Source organism: Mobula hypostoma, chromosome 28, assembly GCF_963921235.1.
Source record: "Mobula hypostoma chromosome 28, sMobHyp1.1, whole genome shotgun sequence".
NCBI lineage: Eukaryota > Metazoa > Chordata > Chondrichthyes > Myliobatiformes > Myliobatidae > Mobula > Mobula hypostoma.
This window is the reverse complement of record NC_086124.1, coordinates 34402369-34420056: the sequence shown is the minus strand read 5'-3', so window position 1 is coordinate 34420056 and position 17688 is coordinate 34402369. Positions and strand designations below refer to the sequence as shown.

The following is a 17688-nucleotide window of genomic DNA, read 5'->3' as shown; positions in this document are numbered from 1 at the left end:
GATGGGAGTGAGAGGGAGAGATGGGAGTGAGATGGGGAGATGGGAGATTGGAGTGAGAGGGGGAAATGGGAGTGAGAGGGGGAAATGGGAGTGAGAGGGGGAGATGGGATTGAGAGGGGAGATGAGAGTGAGAGGGGAGAGGGAGTGAGAGGGGGAGATGGGAGTTGAGGGGGAGATGGTAGAGGGAGGGAGAAGGGGAGATGGGAGTGAGAAGGGTAGATGGGAGATTGGAGTGAGAAGGGGAGATGGCAGTGAGAGGGGGAGATGTGAGTGAGAGGGGAGATGGCAGTGAGAGGGGGAGATGGCAGTGAGAGGGGGAGAGAGAGTAAGAGGGGGAGATGGTAGAGGGAGTGAGAGGGGGAGATGGAGTGACAGGTGTGATGAGAGTGAGAGGGGGAGAGGGAGTGATGGGGAGATGAGAGTGAGAGGGGGAGAGGGAGTGAGAGGGGGAGATGTGAGTGAGAGGGGGAGATGGGAGTGAGGGGGGAGATGGGAAAGGGAGTGAGAGGGGGAGATGGGAGTGAGAGGGGAGATGAGAGTGAGAGGGGGAGAGGGAGTGAGAAGGGGAGATGGGAGTTGAGGAGGAGATGGGAGTTGAGGGGGAGATGGTAGAGGGAGTGAGAAGGGAGATGGGAGTGAGAGGGGAAGATGGGAGTGAGAGGGGGAGATGGGAGATTGGAGTGAGAAGGGGAGATGGCAGTGAGAGGGGGAGATGGGAGTGAGATGGGAGATGAGAGTGAGAGGGGGAGATGGGAGTGAGAGGGGGAGATGGCAGTGAGAGGGGGAGATGGGAGTGAGAGGGGGAGATGGCAGTGAGAGGGGGAGATGCAAGTGAGGGGGGAGATGGTAGAGGGAGTGAGAGGGGGAGATGGTAGAGAGTGTGAGGGGGAAATGGGAGATGGGAGTGAAAGGGGGAGATGTGAGTGAGGGAGGGAGATGGGAGTAAGAGGGGGAGATGGGAGTGAGAGGGAGAGATGGGAGTTGAGGGGGAGATGGTAGAGGGAATGAGAGGGGGAGATGGGAGATTGGAGTGAGAGGGGAAGAGGGAGTGAGAGGGGGAGATGGGAGTGAGAGGGGGAGATGGAGTGAGAGGGGGAGAGGGAGTGAGAGGGGGAGATGTGAGTGAGAGGGGGAGATGGGAGTGAGAGGGGGAGATGGGAGTGAGAGGGGGAGATGGGAGAGGGAGTGAGAGGGGGAAATAGGAGTGAGAGGGGGAGATGGAGTGAGAGGTGTGATGAGAGTGAGATGGGGAGAGGGAGTGATGGGGGAGATGAGAGTGATAGGGGAGAGGGAGTGAGAGGGGGAGATGTGAGTGAGAGGGGGAGAGGGAGTGAGAGGGGGAGATGTGAGTGAGAGGTGGAGATGGGAGATGGGAGTGAGAGGGGGAGATGGAGTGATGCGGAGATGAGAGTGAGAGGGGGAGATGTGAGTGAGAGGGGGAGACGGGAGTGAGAGGGAGAGATGGGAGAGGGAGTGAGAGGGGGAAATGCGAGTGAGAGGGGGAGATGGGAGTGAGAGGGGGAGATGGAGTGAGAGGTGTGATGAGAGTGAGATGGGGAGAGGGAGTGATGGGGAGATGAGAGTGAGAGGGGGAGAGGGAGTGAGAGGGGGAGATGTGAGTGAGAGGGGGAAATGGGAGTGAGAGGGGGAGATGGGATTGAGAGGGGAGATGAGAGTGAGAGGGGGAGAGGGAGTGAGAGGGGGAGATGGGAGTTGAGGGGGAGATGGAGAAGAGGGAGATGGAGAAGGGGAGATGGGAGTGAGAAGGGTAGATGGGAGATTGGAGTGAGAAGGGGAGATGGCAGTGAGAGGGGGAGATGTGAGTGAGAGGGGAGATGGCAGTGAGAGGGGGAGATGGCAGTGAGAGGGGGAGATGGGAGAGGGAGTGAGAGGGGGAGATGTGAGTGAGGGAGGGAGATGGGAGTGAGAGGGGGAGATGGGAGTGAGAGGGGGAGATGGGAGTGAGAGGGGGATATGGGAGTGAGAGGGGAGATGGGAGTGAGGGGGGAGATGATAGAGGGAGTGAGAGAGGGAGATGGGAGTGAGAGGGGGAGATGGGAGTGAGAGGGGGAGATGGCAGTGAGAGGGGGAGATGTGAGTGAGGGAGGGAGATGGGAGTAAGAGGGGGAGATGGGAGTGAGAGGGGGATATGGGAGTGAGAGGGGGAGATGGGAGTGAGGGGGGAGATGGTAGAGGCAGTGAGAGAGGGAGATGGGAGTGGGAGTGTCAGATGGGAGTTGACGGGTAGATGGTAGAGGGAGTGAAAGGGGGAGATGAGAGTGAGGGGGAGATGGAAGTGAGAGGGAGAGATGGGAGTTGAGGGGGAGATGGTAGAGGGAGTGAGAGGGGGAGATGGGAGATTGGAGTGAGAGGGGGAGAGAGAGTGAGAGGGGGAGATGGGAGTGAGAGGTGGAGATGGGAGATGGGAGTGAGAGGGGGAGATGGAGTGATGGGGAGATGAGAGTGAGAGGGGGAGATGTGATTGAGAGGGGGAGATGGAAGTGAGAGGGAGAGATGGGAGTTGAGGGGGAGATGGTAGAGGGAGTGAGAGGGGGAGATGGGAGATTGGAGTGAGAGGGGGAGAGAGAGTGAGAGGGGGAGATGGGAGTGAGAGGTGGAGATGGGAGATGGGAGTGAGAGGGGGAGATGGAGTGATGCGGAGATGAGAGTGAGAGGGGGAGATGTGAGTGAGAGGGGGAGATGGGAGTGAGAGGGAGAGATGGGAGAGGGAGTGAGAGGGGGAAATGCGAGTGAGAGGGGGAGATGGGAGTGAGAGGGGGAGATGGAGTGAGAGGTGTGATGAGAGTGAGATGGGGAGAGGGAGTGATGGGGAGATGAGAGTGAGAGGGGGAGAGGGAGTGAGAGGGGGAGATGTGAGTGAGAGGGGGAGATGGGAGTGAGAGGGAGAGATGGGAGTGAGATGGGGAGATGGGAGATTGGAGTGAGAGGGGGAAATGGGAGTGAGAGGGGGAAATGGGAGTGAGAGGGGGAGATGGGATTGAGAGGGGAGATGAGAGTGAGAGGGGGAGAGGGAGTGAGAGGGGGAGATGGGAGTGGAGGGGGAGATGGTAGAGGGAGGGAGAAGGGGAGATGGGAGTGAGAAGGGTAGATGGGAGATTGGAGTGAGAAGGGGAGATGGCAGTGAGAGGGGGAGATGTGAGTGAGAGGGGAGATGGCAGTGAGAGTGGGAGATGGCAGTGAGAGGGGGAGATGGCAGTGAGAGGGGGAGAGAGAGTGAGAGGGGGAGATTGTAGAGGGAGTGAGAGGGGGAGATGGAGTGAGAGGTGTGATGAGAGTGAGAGGGGGAGAGGGAGTGATGGGGGAGATGAGAGTGAGAGGGGGAGAGGGAGTGAGAGGGGGAGATGTGAGTGAGAGGGGGAGATGGGAGTGAGGGGGGAGATGGGAGAGGGAGTGAGAGGGGGAGATGGGAGTGAGAGGGGAGATGAGAGTGAGAGGGGAGAGGGAGTTAGAAGGGGAGATAGGAGTTGAGGAGGAGATGGGAGTTGAGGGGGAGATGGTAGAGGGAGTGAGAAGGGGAGATGGGAGTGAGAGGGGAAGATGGGAGTGAGAGGGGGAGATGGGAGATTGGAGTGAGAAGGGGAGATGGCAGTGAGAGGGGGAGATGGGAGTGAGATGGGAGATGAGAGTGAGAGGGGGAGATGGGAGTGAGAGGGGGAGATGGCAGTGAGAGGGGGAGATGGGAGTGAGAGGGGGAAATGGGAGATGGGAGTGAGAGGGGGAAATGGGAGATGGGAGTGAGAGGGGGAGATGTGAGTGAGGGAGGGAGATGGGAGTAAGAGGGGGAGATGGGAGTGAGAGGGGGAGATGGGAGTGAGAGGGGGAGATGGCAGTGAGAGGGGGATATGGGAGTGAGAGGGGGAGATGGGAGTGAGGGGGGAGATGATAGAGGGAGTGAGAGAGGGAGATGGGAGTGAGAGGGGGAGATGGGAGTGAGAGGGGGAGATGGCAGTGAGAGGGGGAGATGTGAGTGAGGGAGGGAGATGGGAGTAAGAGGGGGAGATGGGAGTGAGAGGGGGAGATGGGAGTGAGAGGGGGATATGGGAGTGAGAGGGGGAGATGGGAGTGAGGGGGGAGATGGTAGAGGGAGTGAGAGAGGGAGATGGGAGTGGGAGTGTCAGATGGGAGTTGAGGGGTAGATGGTAGAGGGAGTGAAAGGGGGAGATGAGAGTGAGGGGGGAGATGGAAGTGAGAGGGAGAGATGGGAGTTGAGGGGGAGATGGTAGAGGGAGTGAGAGGGGGAGATGGGAAATTGGAGTGAGAGGGGGAGAGAGAGTGAGAGGGGGAGATGGGAGTGAGAGGTGGAGATGGGAGATGGGAGTGAGAGGGGGAGATGGAGTGATGCGGAGATGAGAGTGAGAGGGGGAGATGTGAGTGAGAGGGGGAGACGGGAGTGAGAGGGAGAGATGGGAGAGGGAGTGAGAGGGGGAAATGCGAGTGAGAGGGGGAGATGGGAGTGAGAGGGGGAGATGGAGTGAGAGGTGTGATGAGAGTGAGATGGGGAGAGGGAGTGATGGGGAGATGAGAGTGAGAGGGGGAGAGGGAGTGAGAGGGGGAGATGTGAGTGAGAGGGGGAGATGGGAGTGAGAGGGAGAGATGGGAGTGAGATGGGGAGATGGGAGATTGGAGTGAGAGGGGGAAATGGGAGTGAGAGGGGGAAATGGGAGTGAGAGGGGGAGATGGGATTGAGAGGGGAGATGAGAGTGAGAGGGGGAGAGGGAGTGAGAGGGGGAGATGGGAGTTGAGGGGGAGATGTTAGAGGGAGGGAGAAGGGGAGATGGGAGTGAGAAGGGTAGATGGGAGATTGGAGTGAGAAGGGGAGATGGCAGTGAGAGGGGGAGATGTGAGTTAGAGGGGAGATGGCAGTGAGAGGGGGAGATGGCAGTGAGAGGGGGAGATGGCAGTGAGAGGGGGAGAGAGAGTGAGAGGGGGAGATGGTAGAGGGAGTGAGAGGGGGAGATGGAGTGAGAGGTGTGATGAGAGTGAGAGGGGGAGAGGGAGTGATGGGGGAGATGAGAGTGCGAGGGGGAGAGGGAGTGAGAGGGAGAGATGTGAGTGAGAGGGGGAGATGGGAGTGAGGGGGGAGATGGGAGAGGGAGTGAGAGGGGGAGATGGGAGTGAGAGGGGAGATGAGAGTGAGAGGGGGAGAGGGAGTGAGAAGGGGAGATGGGAGTTGAGGAGGAGATGGGAGTTGAGGGGGAGATGGTAGAGGGAGTGAGAAGGGAGATGGGAGTGAGAGGGGAAGATGGGAGTGAGAGGGGGAGATGGGAGATTGGAGTGAGAAGGGGAGATGGCAGTGAGAGGGGGAGATGGGAGTGAGAGGGGAAGATGGGAGTGAGAGGGGGAGATGGGAGATTGGAGTGAGAAGGGGAGATGGCAGTGAGAGGGGGAGATGGGAGTGAGATGGGAGATGAGAGTGAGAGGGGGAGATGGGAGTGAGAGGGGGAGATGGCAGTGAGAGGGGGAGATGGGAGTGAGAGGGGGAGATGGCAGTGAGAGGGGGAGATGCAAGTGAGGGGGGAGATGGTAGAGGGAGTGAGAGGGGGAGATGGTAGAGAGTGTGAGGGGGGAAATGGGAGATGGGAGTGAGAGGGGGAGATGTGAGTGAGGGAGGGAGATGGGAGTAAGAGGGGGAGATGGGAGTGAGAGGGAGAGATGGGAGTTGAGGGGGAGATGGTAGAGGGAGTGAGAGGGGGAGATGGGAGATTGGAGTGAGAGCGGGAGAGTGAGTGAGAGGGGGAGATGGGAGTGAGAGGGGGAGATGGAGTGAGAGGGGGAGAGGGAGTGAGAGGGGGAGATGTGAGTGAGAGGGGGAGATGGGAGTGAGAGGGGGAGATGGGAGAGGGAGTGAGAGGGGGAAATGGGAGTGAGAGGGGGAGATGGAGTGAGAGGTGTGATGAGAGTGAGATGGGGAGAGGGAGTGATGGGGGAGATGAGAGTGATAGGGGGAGAGGGAGTGAGAGGGGGAGATATGAGTGAGAGGGGGAGATGGGAGTGAGAGGGAGAGATGGGTGTGAGATGGGGAGATGGGAGATTGGAGTGAGAGGGGGAAATGGGAGTGAGAGGGGGAAATGGGAGTGAGAGGGGGAGATGGGAGTGAGAGGGGAGATGAGAGTGAGAGGGGGAGAGGGAGTGAGAGGGGGAGATGGGAGTTGAGGGGGAGATGGTAGAGGGAGTGAGAAGGGGAGATGGGAGTGAGAGGGGTAGATGGGAGATTGGAGTGAGAAGGGGAGATGGCAGTGAGAGGGGGAGATGTGAGTGAGAGGGGAGATGGCAGTGAGAGTGGGAGATGGCAGTGAGAGGGGGAGATGGGAGTGAGAGGGGGAGATGGGAGAGGGAGTGAGAGGGGGAAATGGGAGATGGGAGTGAGAGGGGGAGATGTGAGTGAGGGAGGGAGATGGGAGTAAGAGGGGGAGATGGGAGTGAGAGGGGGAGATGGGAGTGAGAGGGGGAGATGGCAGTGAGAGGGGGATATGGGAGTGAGAGGGGGAGATGGGAGTGAGGGGGGAGATGATAGAGTGAGTGAGAGAGGGAGATGGGAGTGAGAGGGGGAGATGGGAGTGAGAGGGGGAGATGGCAGTGAGAGGGGGAGATGTGAGTGAGGGAGGGAGATGGGAGTAAGAGGGGGAGATGGGAGTGAGAGGGGGATATGGGAGTGAGAGGGGGAGATGGGAGTGAGGGGGGAGATGGTAGAGGGAGTGAGAGAGGGAGATGGGAGTGGGAGTGTCAGATGGGAGTTGAGGGGTAGATGGTAGAGGGAGTGAAAGGGGGAGATGAGAGTGAGGGGGGAGATGGAAGTGAGAGGGAGAGATGGGAGTTGAGGGGGAGATGGTAGAGGGAGTGAGAGGGGGAGATGGGAGATTGGAGTGAGAGGGGGAGAGAGAGTGAGAGAGGGAGATGGGAGTGAGAGGTGGAGATGGGAGATGGGAGTGAGAGGGGGAGATGGAGTGATGGGGAGATGAGAGTGAGAGGGGGAGATGTGATTGAGAGGGGGAGATGGAAGTGAGAGGGAGAGATGGGAGTTGAGGGGGAGATGGTAGAGGGAGTGAGAGGGGGAGATGGGAGATTGGAGTGAGAGGGGGAGAGAGAGTGAGAGGGGGAGATGGGAGTGAGAGGTGGAGATGGGAGATGGGAGTGAGAGGGGGAGATGGAGTGATGCGGAGATGAGAGTGAGAGGGGGAGATGGGAGTGAGAGGGGGAGATGGGAGTGAGAGGGAGAGATGGGAGAGGGAGTGAGAGGGGGAAATGCGAGTGAGAGGGGGAGATGGGAGTGAGAGGGGGAGATGGAGTGAGAGGTGTGATGAGAGTGAGAGGGGGAGAGGGAGTGATGGGGGAGATGGGAGTGAGAGGGGGAGATGTGAGTGAGAGGGGGAGATGGGAGTGAGAGGGGGAGATGGGAGTGAGAGGGGAGATGAGAGTGAGAAGGGGAGAGGGAGTGTGAGGGGGAGATGGGAGTTGAGGGGGAGATGAAAGAGGGAGTGAGAGGGGGAGATGGTAGGGGTGAGTGAGAGAAGGAGATGGGAGTGAGAGGGGGAGATGGGAGATTGGAGTGAGAGGGGAAGATGGGAGTGAGAGGGGGAGATGGGAGTTGAGGGGGAGATGGTAGAGGGAGTGATAAGGGGAGATGGGAATGAGAGGGGGAGATGGGAGTGAGAGGGGGAGATGGGAGTGAGAGGGGAGATGGCAGTGAGAGGGGGAGATGCAAGTGAGGCGGGGAGATGGTAGAGGGAGTGAGAGGGGGAAATGGGAGATGGGAGTGAGAGGGGGAGATGAGAGTGAGAGGGGGAGATGGGAGTGAGAGGAGAGATGGGAGTTGAGGGGGAGATGGTAGACGGAGTGAGAGGGTGAGATGGGAGATTGGAGTGAGAGGGGCAGATGGGAGTGAGAGGGGGAGATGGGAGTTGAGGGGGAGATGGTAGACGGAGTGAGAGTGGGAGATGTGAGTGAGAGGTGGAGATGGGAGTGAGAGGGGGAGATGGGAGAGGGAGTGAGAGGGGTATATGGGAGTGAGAGGGGGAGATAGGAGTGAGAGGGGAGCTGAGAGTGAGAGGTGAGAGGGAGTGAGAGGGGGAGATGAAAGAGGGAGTGAGGGGCGAGATGATAGAGGGAGTGAGAGAGGGAGATGGGAGTGAGAGGGGGAGATGGGAGTTAGGGGGGAGATGGGAGTGAGAGGGGGGTGGGAGTTGAGGGGGAGATGGTAGAGGGAGTGAGAGGGGGAGATGAGAGTGAGAGGGGGAGATGGGAGTGAGAGGGGGAGATGGGAGTTGAGGGGGAGATGGTAGAGGGAGTGAGAGGGGGAGATGCGAGTGAGAGGGCGAGATTGGAGTTGAGGGGGAGATGGTAGAGGGAGTGAGAGGGGGAGATGGGAGTTGAGGGGGAGATGGTAGAGGGAGTGAGAGGGGGAGATGCGAGTGAGAGGGGGAGATGGGAGATTGGAGTGAGAAGGGGAGATGGCAGTGAGAGGGGGAGATGGTAGAGGGAGTGAGAGGGGGAAATGGGAGATGGGAGATGGGAGTGAGAGGGGGAGATGGGAGTGAGAGGGAGAAATGGGAGTGAGAGGGGGAGATGGGAGTGAGAGGGGGAGATGGGAGTGAGGGAGGGAGATGGGAGTGAGAGGGGGTGATGGGAGTGAGAGGGGGATATCGGAGTGAGAGGGGGAGAGGGTGTGAGGGGAGAGATGGGAGGAGGAGATGGGAGTGAGAGGGGGAGATGGTAGAGGGAGTGAGAGGGGGAGATGGTAGAGGGAGTGAGGGGCTGGATTGACTAAGAGATGGGGAGAGAGAGTAGGTGAGGAGAAAGAGGGGAGAGCAAGAGGGAGAGGGGGTCAAGAGTGGAGTGGGGGGCACGAGAGGGAGGGAGAGAGGGGTAGTGAGAGGGATGAAAGAATGGGGGAAGAGGGTGGAGAATGGGGGAGGGAGAGTGGTATGAGAGAGAAGAGGAGAGACTAGGAGAGAGGGGAAGGGAAGAGAGGATGGAGTGAAAGGGAGAAGAGAGGGAGTGATGAGAGAGAGGGAGAGAGACGGAGGAGGATGGAGAGGGGGAAAGAGATAATGGAGAGCGAAGGAGAGAGAGAGGGTGAGAGGGGAGTGGGAGGAAGCGACAGGGGATAAGGGAGGTGGAGAGAGATAGAGGAGAGAACGGGAGAGTCCGACGGGGAAGAGAGAGTGGACGGGGACAGTGAGAAGGACAGGGGATATAGTGGGGAGGGAGAGAGCTGGGAGAGATATGAAGAGAGGGTGGAGGGAGAGAAGGGGAAGGGAGAGAAATGGGGGGGATGGAGATAATGGAGAGAGGGTGAGATTGGGGGAGAGTGAGAGGGTGAGATTGGGGGAGAGTGAGAGGGGGAGAGAGGGGGTGTGAGAAGGGGCAGAGAGGAAGAGAGAGTGAAGAGACTGGGGAAAGGAGAGGACAACGTTAGCACTTTCTACCCACATTTCATCCCTCATGACTCATTCACTCGACCCTCGTCCCCAACCTGCTCTGACCCTCACTCATGCCGTGAGACCCTCCTGACTCACTATCCCAGCTCTCTCTCCTCCTCACTACCCCTCACTCCACCTCTCCACCCCTCTCTCCTCTCTTTCTCCCTCTACCCCTCTATCTGCCCCTCGTCATCACTCTACCCCATATTGCTAACCCCTACCTCTCTCCTCTCTCCCCTTATCACCAACCCCTCCTGCTCTCCTCTCTCCACTCTCTCCTCCTCTTTCTTTCTCTCTTCCCCCTCCCCTCTCTCTCCCCCTCTCCCTTTCCCCTCTCTCTCTCCCCCTCTCTCTCTGCTTTTCTCTCCCCCCTTTTCTGTCCCTCACTTTCTCTCTCTCTCTTTCTCTTCCCAACATCCCCGCTGTCTCCCCGTTCCCTTCCCTCGGGCCTCCCTGTTGAGGTAGCGGTAGATGCGTCTCTCTGTGTTACTGTCCTTGCCTGTGGGAGGTTGAACCCCTTCCTTTGACGTTGTGGCCTTGACGCAGGGTTTGTCGATCATGTAGAGTTGGCCCTCCTGGTATTGAGGGCAAGAGGACCACCGCCAGTGTGGACATGAAGGACAGGTCCCATCTGGCAAACGCCACGATGAGATCGTAAACTGGATTAGACACTGGCTTTGTGAGAGGAGTCAGAGAGTCGTAGTAGATGGTTGCCTCTCTGTCTAAAGGTCTGTGACTAGTGGAGAGTCGTAGCGATCAGTGCTGGGTCCGTTGTTGTTTGTCATCTCTATCAACAATCTGGATGATAATGTGGTAAACTGGATCAGCAATTTTACAGATGACACCAAGACTGGGGTGCAGTGGAAAGTGAGGAAGACTATCGTGGCTTGCAGAGTGATCTGCACCAGCTGGGAAAATGGGCTGAAAAATGGCAGATGGAATTTAACGCAGACAAGTGCGAGGTGTTGCATTTCCGTAGGACCAGCCAGGGTAGGTTTTACACAGTGAACGGTAGGCACTGAGGAGTATGGTAGAACAACGGGATCTGGGAATACAGGTCATAATTCTTTCAAAGAGGTGTCACAGGTAGATAGGGTCATAAAGAAATCTTTTGGCACGTTGGCCTTCGCAAATGGAAGTACTGAGTAGAGAAGGTGGGGTGTGATGTTAAAGTCTGTAAGACTTTGGTGAGGTCTAACTTGGAGTATTGTGTGCAGTTTTGGTCACCTACCTACAGGAAGGACTTATGAGGATGTTGCCGGGTCTGGAGCACCTGAGAAGGAATGGTTAGCCATCCGTCTCAGTCCCATTCTCCAGCCTTCTCCCCATAACCTTTGACTTCCCAATAACCTATCAACCTACGCTCGGCCTCCACAGCCATCCATGGCAATGAATTTCACAGATTCACCAGCCTCTGGCTAACGAAATTCATCTTCATCTCTGTTATAAATGGACGTACTGATGCACTATCAAATACTCCAAAAGACTGGAAGTAGAGTAAATACTGAAAGGCTTTTATTAACAGTAAATGGCCCAACGACCATGCTGAGTATCTGTCCTGGACTGAGGGAGGAGCAGTGGCACAATTGCCTTTATTCAGGGGTCTGTGGGAGCAGCCACAGGAGCAGTCAGCAGAGGGGCCTGTCCAGACAGGTAACCCAGTTACAACCTATATATGTGGTTTACCACATGTACCTCTCTTCTGAGAGTGTGCCTCTGGTCCAAGACTCCCTACAAGAGGAAGTATCCTTTCCACATCCACTCTATCAAGCCCTTTCAACAGGTTTCAATGAGATCACCCCGTCATTCGTCTAAATTCCAGTGAGTACAGGCCCAAAGCCATCAAATGCTCCTCATAGGCTGACTGTTTCATTCTCATGAAGCTCTTCTGGAGCCTCTCCAATTCCAGCACATCTGTTCTCAGATAAGGGGCCCAAAACTGCTCATAATACTCCAAGTGGGGTCTGACCAATGTCTTATAAAGCCTCAGCATTACATCCTTGCTCTTATATTCTAGTCCTCTTGAAATGAATGCTAACATTGCGTTTGCCTTCCTCAGCCACCAACTCAAGCTACAAGTTAACCTTTCAGAAATCCTGCACAAGGACTCCCAAGTCTCTCTGATTTTTGAATTTTCTCCCTGCTTAGAAAATAGCCGACACCTTTATTCCTTCTACCAAAGTGCATGACCATACCCTTCCCGACTCTGTATTCCAACATTGCCCATTCTCCTAATCTGTCTAAGTCCTTCTGCAGACTGCCTGCTTCCTCAGCCCTACCTATCCGCAAGCGTGGCCATTAATTCCATCGCCCAACTCATTGATATATGCCGTAAAACGAAATGGTCCCAGTACTGATTATTGCAGATCACCATTAATTACTGGCAGCCAACCAGAAAAAGGCCTCACTTTTTGCTCCCTGTCAGTCAGCCAATCTCCATGCTAGTATCTTCAAAATCAGATTTATTATCACCGGCATGTGACAGGAAATTTCTTAACTTAGCAGCAGCAGTTAAGTTTCCTGTAATACCATGGGTTCTTTTCTTGTTAAGCAGCCTCATCTGTGACACCTTGTCAAAGGCCTTCTGAAAATCCAAATTCTCCTTTGTCTCTCCTACTTGTTGTTTCCTCAAGGAATTCCAACAAATTTGTCAGGCAAGATTTGTCACGCTGACTGCATCTATTTTCTCATGTGCCTCTAAGTCCCCCAAAACCTCATCCTGACTAATAGGCTCCAACATCTTTCCAACCACTGAAGTCAGACTAACTGGCTACTTTCAGACCTTTCAGTTTCCCAAGCACCTTCTCCCCAGAATGCCCCCAACACTCTTGAAATTCTGGCATTTTACTGATGTCTTCCACAGTGAAGACTGATGCAAAGTATTTATTCAGTTCATCTGTTATTTCTTTGTCTCCCTTTACTACCTCTCCAACATCATTTCCCAGTGATCCAATATCTACTCTCACCTCTCTTATACTCTTTATATACTGTATATATCTAAAGAAACTTCAAGTAATATATTTGATAGTTTTGGCTAGCTTACCTTTATATTTTATCTTTTCTCTCTGTATTGCTTTTTTAAAAGCTGTTGATTTTCAAAAGCTTCCCAGTCTTCTAACCCCACTAATTCTTGCTGGATTATTTGCCCTCTCTTTGCCTTTGCTTCTCTTGTGTCATCTGCCTTTAGGATACTTGTCAGAAGCAAGAGAAAATCTGCAGATGCTGGAAATCAAAGCAGCACACACAAAATGCTGGAGGAACTCAGCAGGCCAGGCAGCATCTCTGGAAATTGTACAGTCAACGTTTCGGACAGAGACCCTTCAAACTGTTTCTTTTCTCCAGTCCTGCCAAAGGGTAGTTAAGAAAGCTTATGGGCTGTTAGCTTTCATAAGTCGAGGGATAGAGTTTAAGAATTGCGATGTAATGATGCAGCTCTATAAAACTCTGGTGAGGCCACACTTGGAGTACTGTGTCCAGTTCTGGTCGCCTCACTATAGGAAGGATGTGGAAGCATTGGAAAGGGTACAGAGGAGATTTACCTGGATGCTGCCTGGTTTAGAGAGTATGCATTATGATCAGAGATTAAGGGAGCTAGGGCTTTACTCTTTGGAGAGGAGGATGAGAGGAGACATGATAAAGGTGTACAAGATAATAAGAGGAATAGATAGAGTGGATAGCCAGCGCCTCTTCCCCAGGGCACCACTGCTCAATACAAGAGGACATGGCTTTAAGGTGAGGGCTGGGAAGTTCAAGGGGGATATTAGAGGAAAGGTTTTTTACTCAGAGAGTGGTTGGTACGTGGAATGCACTGCCTGAGTCAGTGGTGGAGGCGGATACACTAGCGAAGTCTAGGAGACTACTAGACAGGTATATGGAGGAATTTAAGGTGGGGGCTTATATGGGAGGCAGGGTTTATGGGTCGGCACAACATTATTCTGTGCTCAATGGGTCTAGGCCCAAAATGTCAACTGTACTTTTTTCCTGATACTGAGTTCCTCCAGCATTTTGTGTGGGCTGTTTATAATATTTCTTCCTCTTTAGGACATAAATATCATGCACCTTCCAAATTGCTCCCAGAAACTCCAGCCATCATCCATGCTAGTGTTCCCTTCCAATCATTTTTGGTCAGCTTCTCTCTCATGACTCTTTACTCCACTGTAATACTGGTGCAGTTGAATAGGACAGTTGCAGGAGTGAAGGAGATCGAGGTGAGGTTTGATAGAGGATTACAAACTTATGAGGTGTATAGAGAGGGTAAGTTCAAGATGGCTTTTTTCACTGGGGTTGAGTGAGACATGAAAGGGGTCAAGGATTAAGTTTGAAAAGTAAACTATTTGATGGATACACGAAGGGAACTTCACCACTCAGAATGCGGAACTGTCAGCACAAGTGGTAGAGGTGCATTTGAATTCAACATCGAAGAGAAATCTGAATAAGTACAAGGATGGGAGGGGAATGCAGGAGCAGATCAATGGTATAGGACAATTCAGTCGGGTTAAGGTACTCTTGCTGTGGTGTAGTGCCCAGTACAGTGATTTAAAAAGCACATAGCAAGTGTGTTAATATTTATGGGGATCCCCAGTGACAGTGTGTTCATATTTAAAGGGTGTTCCCAGGTAGAGTGTTAATATTTACAGAGGGTGTCCCGGGGAGTGTGTTAATATTTACAGAGGGTCCCCGGGGAGAGTGTTAATATTTACAGGGGGTCCCTGGGGAGAGTGTGTTAATATTTACAGGGGGTCCCCGGGGGGTGTGTTAATATTTACAGGGGGTCCCCGGGGAGATTGTTAATATTGACAGGGGATACTGGGAAGTGTGTTAATATTTACAGGAGATCCCTGGGAAGTGTGTGTTAGCATTTACTGGGTTACCCCAGGGTGGGTATCAATATCTACAGGGGATCCCTGGGGAGATTGTTAATATTGACAGGGGTCCCCGGGGAGTGTGTTAATATTTACAGGGAGTTTCGGGGTATACGTTAATATTCACAATGGTTCTCCAGGGAGAATGGTGATATTTCCCGTACTTTTTGTGTGTTGTGCGTTGAGAGTAAGGCGTTTCCTGTTGATGGAATCCAGGTCTGTTTGTTCGGTTCCTTTGCTAACCAGCTTCTATTTTTACCACCGATGATAATTTTACTGCTTTTTGCTGATCCAGGGCCAACAGTCCCGTCTGCAGTGGTGGGAACGTCACGTCAGTGAACTCTGCTCCTCAGGGTGACACCACTCCCGGCCTGTGAGCAACACCGTCCCTCACACCCACCTGCTCGATTACCCGCAGTCCCGTCCCTCAGTGACCCCCCCACAGTGTGGAGATCCCTCACTGACACTGTCAAAGCATGGAGATCCCTCAGTGACCCCCCACAGCGTGGAGATCCCTCAGTGACCCTCAGCGCAGTGTGGAGATCCCTCACCAACACTGTCAAAGCACGCAGATCCCTCAGTGACCCTCCCACAGTGTGGAAATCCCTCACTGACACTGTCAAAGCATGGAGATCCCTCAGTGAAAGTGGTTTCCGACAAGACACAGTCCCTCCCATGGCCCAGCTAAATACATTGACACCCTGTTTGACGGTACCAGGTTAGTAGGTATGAAATGTCCAAGCATGTTTCTGTGCTTTCTACCTGTTTAAGGATTTGCGATACCCTTCCCACGTACATCGAATCAGTCAGTGAAATGACCAACATAACGTTGTGAGTGGGCAGCTGCCAAGCCCAGCCAGGCACCACGCACCAACATAGCACGCCCACCTGTACCTGTGTACCTACAAGTCTTCGATAGCTCCCAGTACAGACTGACCAGGAGGGGCGTGGGGGGCTTTGGAGAGGGTGCAGAAGGGGTTCACCAAGAGGCTGAGGGAAGATCTGATAGAGGTTTTTAAGATTATGAGAGACGCAGAAAGAGGAGACAGACAGTATCTGCTTCCCCTGGATGAAGTATCCACGGCTTTTAATGTGAGAGGAGAAAGTTCCAAGGAGATGTGAGGGGCACATTTTTTTTCACAGAGAGGGGTGGGAGTCTGGAACATGCTGTCTGGGGTGGTGGTGGAGGCAGATACGATCGAGTTGTTTCAGAGGCTGTTAGACATCACACCTCTCTCTTGTCCTGCCCTCACACATTCCCACATACTCTGTCTCACACACACACACACACACACACACACACACTCACACATACACACATCTACACATCTCTCTCTTGTCCTGCCCTCACACAGGGAGTGCAAACACATTCCTACATACTCTCTCTCACACACAGATGCACGAACACACACACACTCACACAGTCACAAACTCACACTCACACTCAGACACACACAAAGACGCGTATACAGATGCACACACGCTCACACATACACTTACACACACACACACACTCACACACTCTCTCACACACACACAGAAACACACACTCACACACACATTCACACTCTCTCTCACTCACACACACTCACACTCTCTCTCTCTTACACACACTCACACTCACTCTCTCTCTCTCTCTCACACACACACACACACACACACACATTCACTCTCACACACACAAACACACACACACACACAAACACACAAAACAGTCTGTTCCCTGTCGGAGAGGTTTAACCCTCTCACACACCGTTCCCATTAATACACACACACACACACACTCCTCTGACCCAAGGCTGGTTCTCTGACCTACTGACATTATTTCCCTCCTCCCATTGTTCTCCAGTGTTTAAATTTAGCCTGGTCGAGACAGGGTGGTTAAAAATACCCCAGCGGCAGTGGGCGGGGGAGAGGGAGGGAGGGAGGGGCTGAAGGATGGGAGAGGGAAAGGTTGAGGGAGAGGGGGAGGAAGAAGGGGGAGAGAGGGAGGGAGAAGTGCAGTGAGATGGGTGGAGGCTGGGGGAGAGAGGAGGAGGGAGGGGGAATGGAGAGGGGGAGAGGGGAGGGGGAACGGAGAGAGCAGGGAGAGAGAGGACGAGGGGGAGTGGGGGAGAGAGAGGATAAGGGGAGTGGGGGAGAGAGAGGATAAGGGGAGTGGGGGAGAGAGTGGGAGAGAAAGGGAGGGGAAGAGGGGGAGAAAGAGAGGGGAGAGGGAAAAAGAGAGGGGAAGAGGTGGAGGAAGAGAAGGGAGGGGGAGTTAGAGGGAGGGGGGAGTTCGATGTAGGCTGTGAGAGGTATTGAGAGGAGAATCTGTCAAGAGGTTCCCTCTGTGTCACTAGTTAATGGGGTGACAGGTTTCTTGACCTGGTCAAAATACACAAAAAACAACTCCAAACAGTTCCAATCGTTCGATTATTTACCGAGGTTCATCCCAAGAAAAGAGATTTTGTAAATTAAATAATGAACACATGGTTTACACAACAGAACACAAGATAAGACTTCCAGTAAAAATATTGAAAGACTTTTGCAATAAAATTAAATTTAGCTTTTACCCTGAGAGAGAGGGACTGAGGGACACCGGTCAGTGTACAGATCTCCCCCTGAGAGAGAGGGTCAGGAAGACTCCAGTCTGTGTACAGATCTCCCCCTGAGAGAGAGGGACTGAGGGACACCAGTCAGTGTACAGATCTCCCCTGAGAGAGAGGGACTGAGAGACACCGGTCAGTGTACAGATCTCCCCCTGAGAGAGAGGGTCAGTGTAAAAGTGACACGAGGGGCAGCTTTTTCAACCAGAGTTGGTGCTTACATGGAACAAGCTGCCAGAGGAAATGGTTGAAGCAGTTTGGTACTTGGATAGGTATGTGGAGGGGATGGGCTCAAAACAACTCTCTCTTTCTCTCTCTCTGCGCTCCTTCTCCCTCCTAACTCTCCTTCACCAAACCCTCCCTCCATAGCGGCCTCAGTCACCATTAGGCCTCAGGCTCTCGTGTCCTAGACAGTCCCTCTCTCTCCTCCTTCCCTCCCATACTCCCTGGTGCCATAACTGAAACTAGGCCCCAGGTGCTGGCAGTGTATTGATAAATCCTGTTCTCTCCCCCCTCCCCACTTTCTCCACTCACTAATTCCCCTCCTTCCCTCCTTTCTTTCCCTCTCCCCCCAACACTAGGCCTCCGGCTTGGAGGCCTTGCCCCTGTTGCAGAGGCCGAGGGCAGGGCCTGGGAGGGCAATGACGAGGAACGAGGTGCCAGCCAGTGAGGACAGGATGGAGGCAGCGAGGGTAAAGCCAAAAGACCAGAGGTAGCTCAGCTCGAGGCCGGTGCGCTGAAGACCCAGCACGGCCTGGTCAAAGGCCAGCAGCGTTGCCACGGCAGCCAGACCTGCAA

At 54.2% G+C, this 17688-nt stretch overlaps 1 protein-coding gene across 2 annotated transcripts in view; it reads right to left on the bottom strand.

The window, feature by feature from the left end:
• Nucleotides 1-16697: 16697 nt before the first annotated feature.
• Nucleotides 16698-17688, bottom strand: part of LOC134338807 (voltage-dependent calcium channel gamma-6 subunit-like) — a 29985-nt gene continuing 28994 nt past the window's right edge. The window contains exon 6 of one of the 2 annotated variants that reach the window (XM_063034878.1): nucleotides 16698-17682. In XM_063034878.1, the coding sequence (XP_062890948.1) occupies nucleotides 17468-17682 (215 nt within the window). In that variant the 3' untranslated portion in view covers nucleotides 16698-17467. The remainder of the gene's footprint in view (nucleotides 17683-17688) is intronic. The other variant, XM_063034879.1, reaches the window with a different exon arrangement.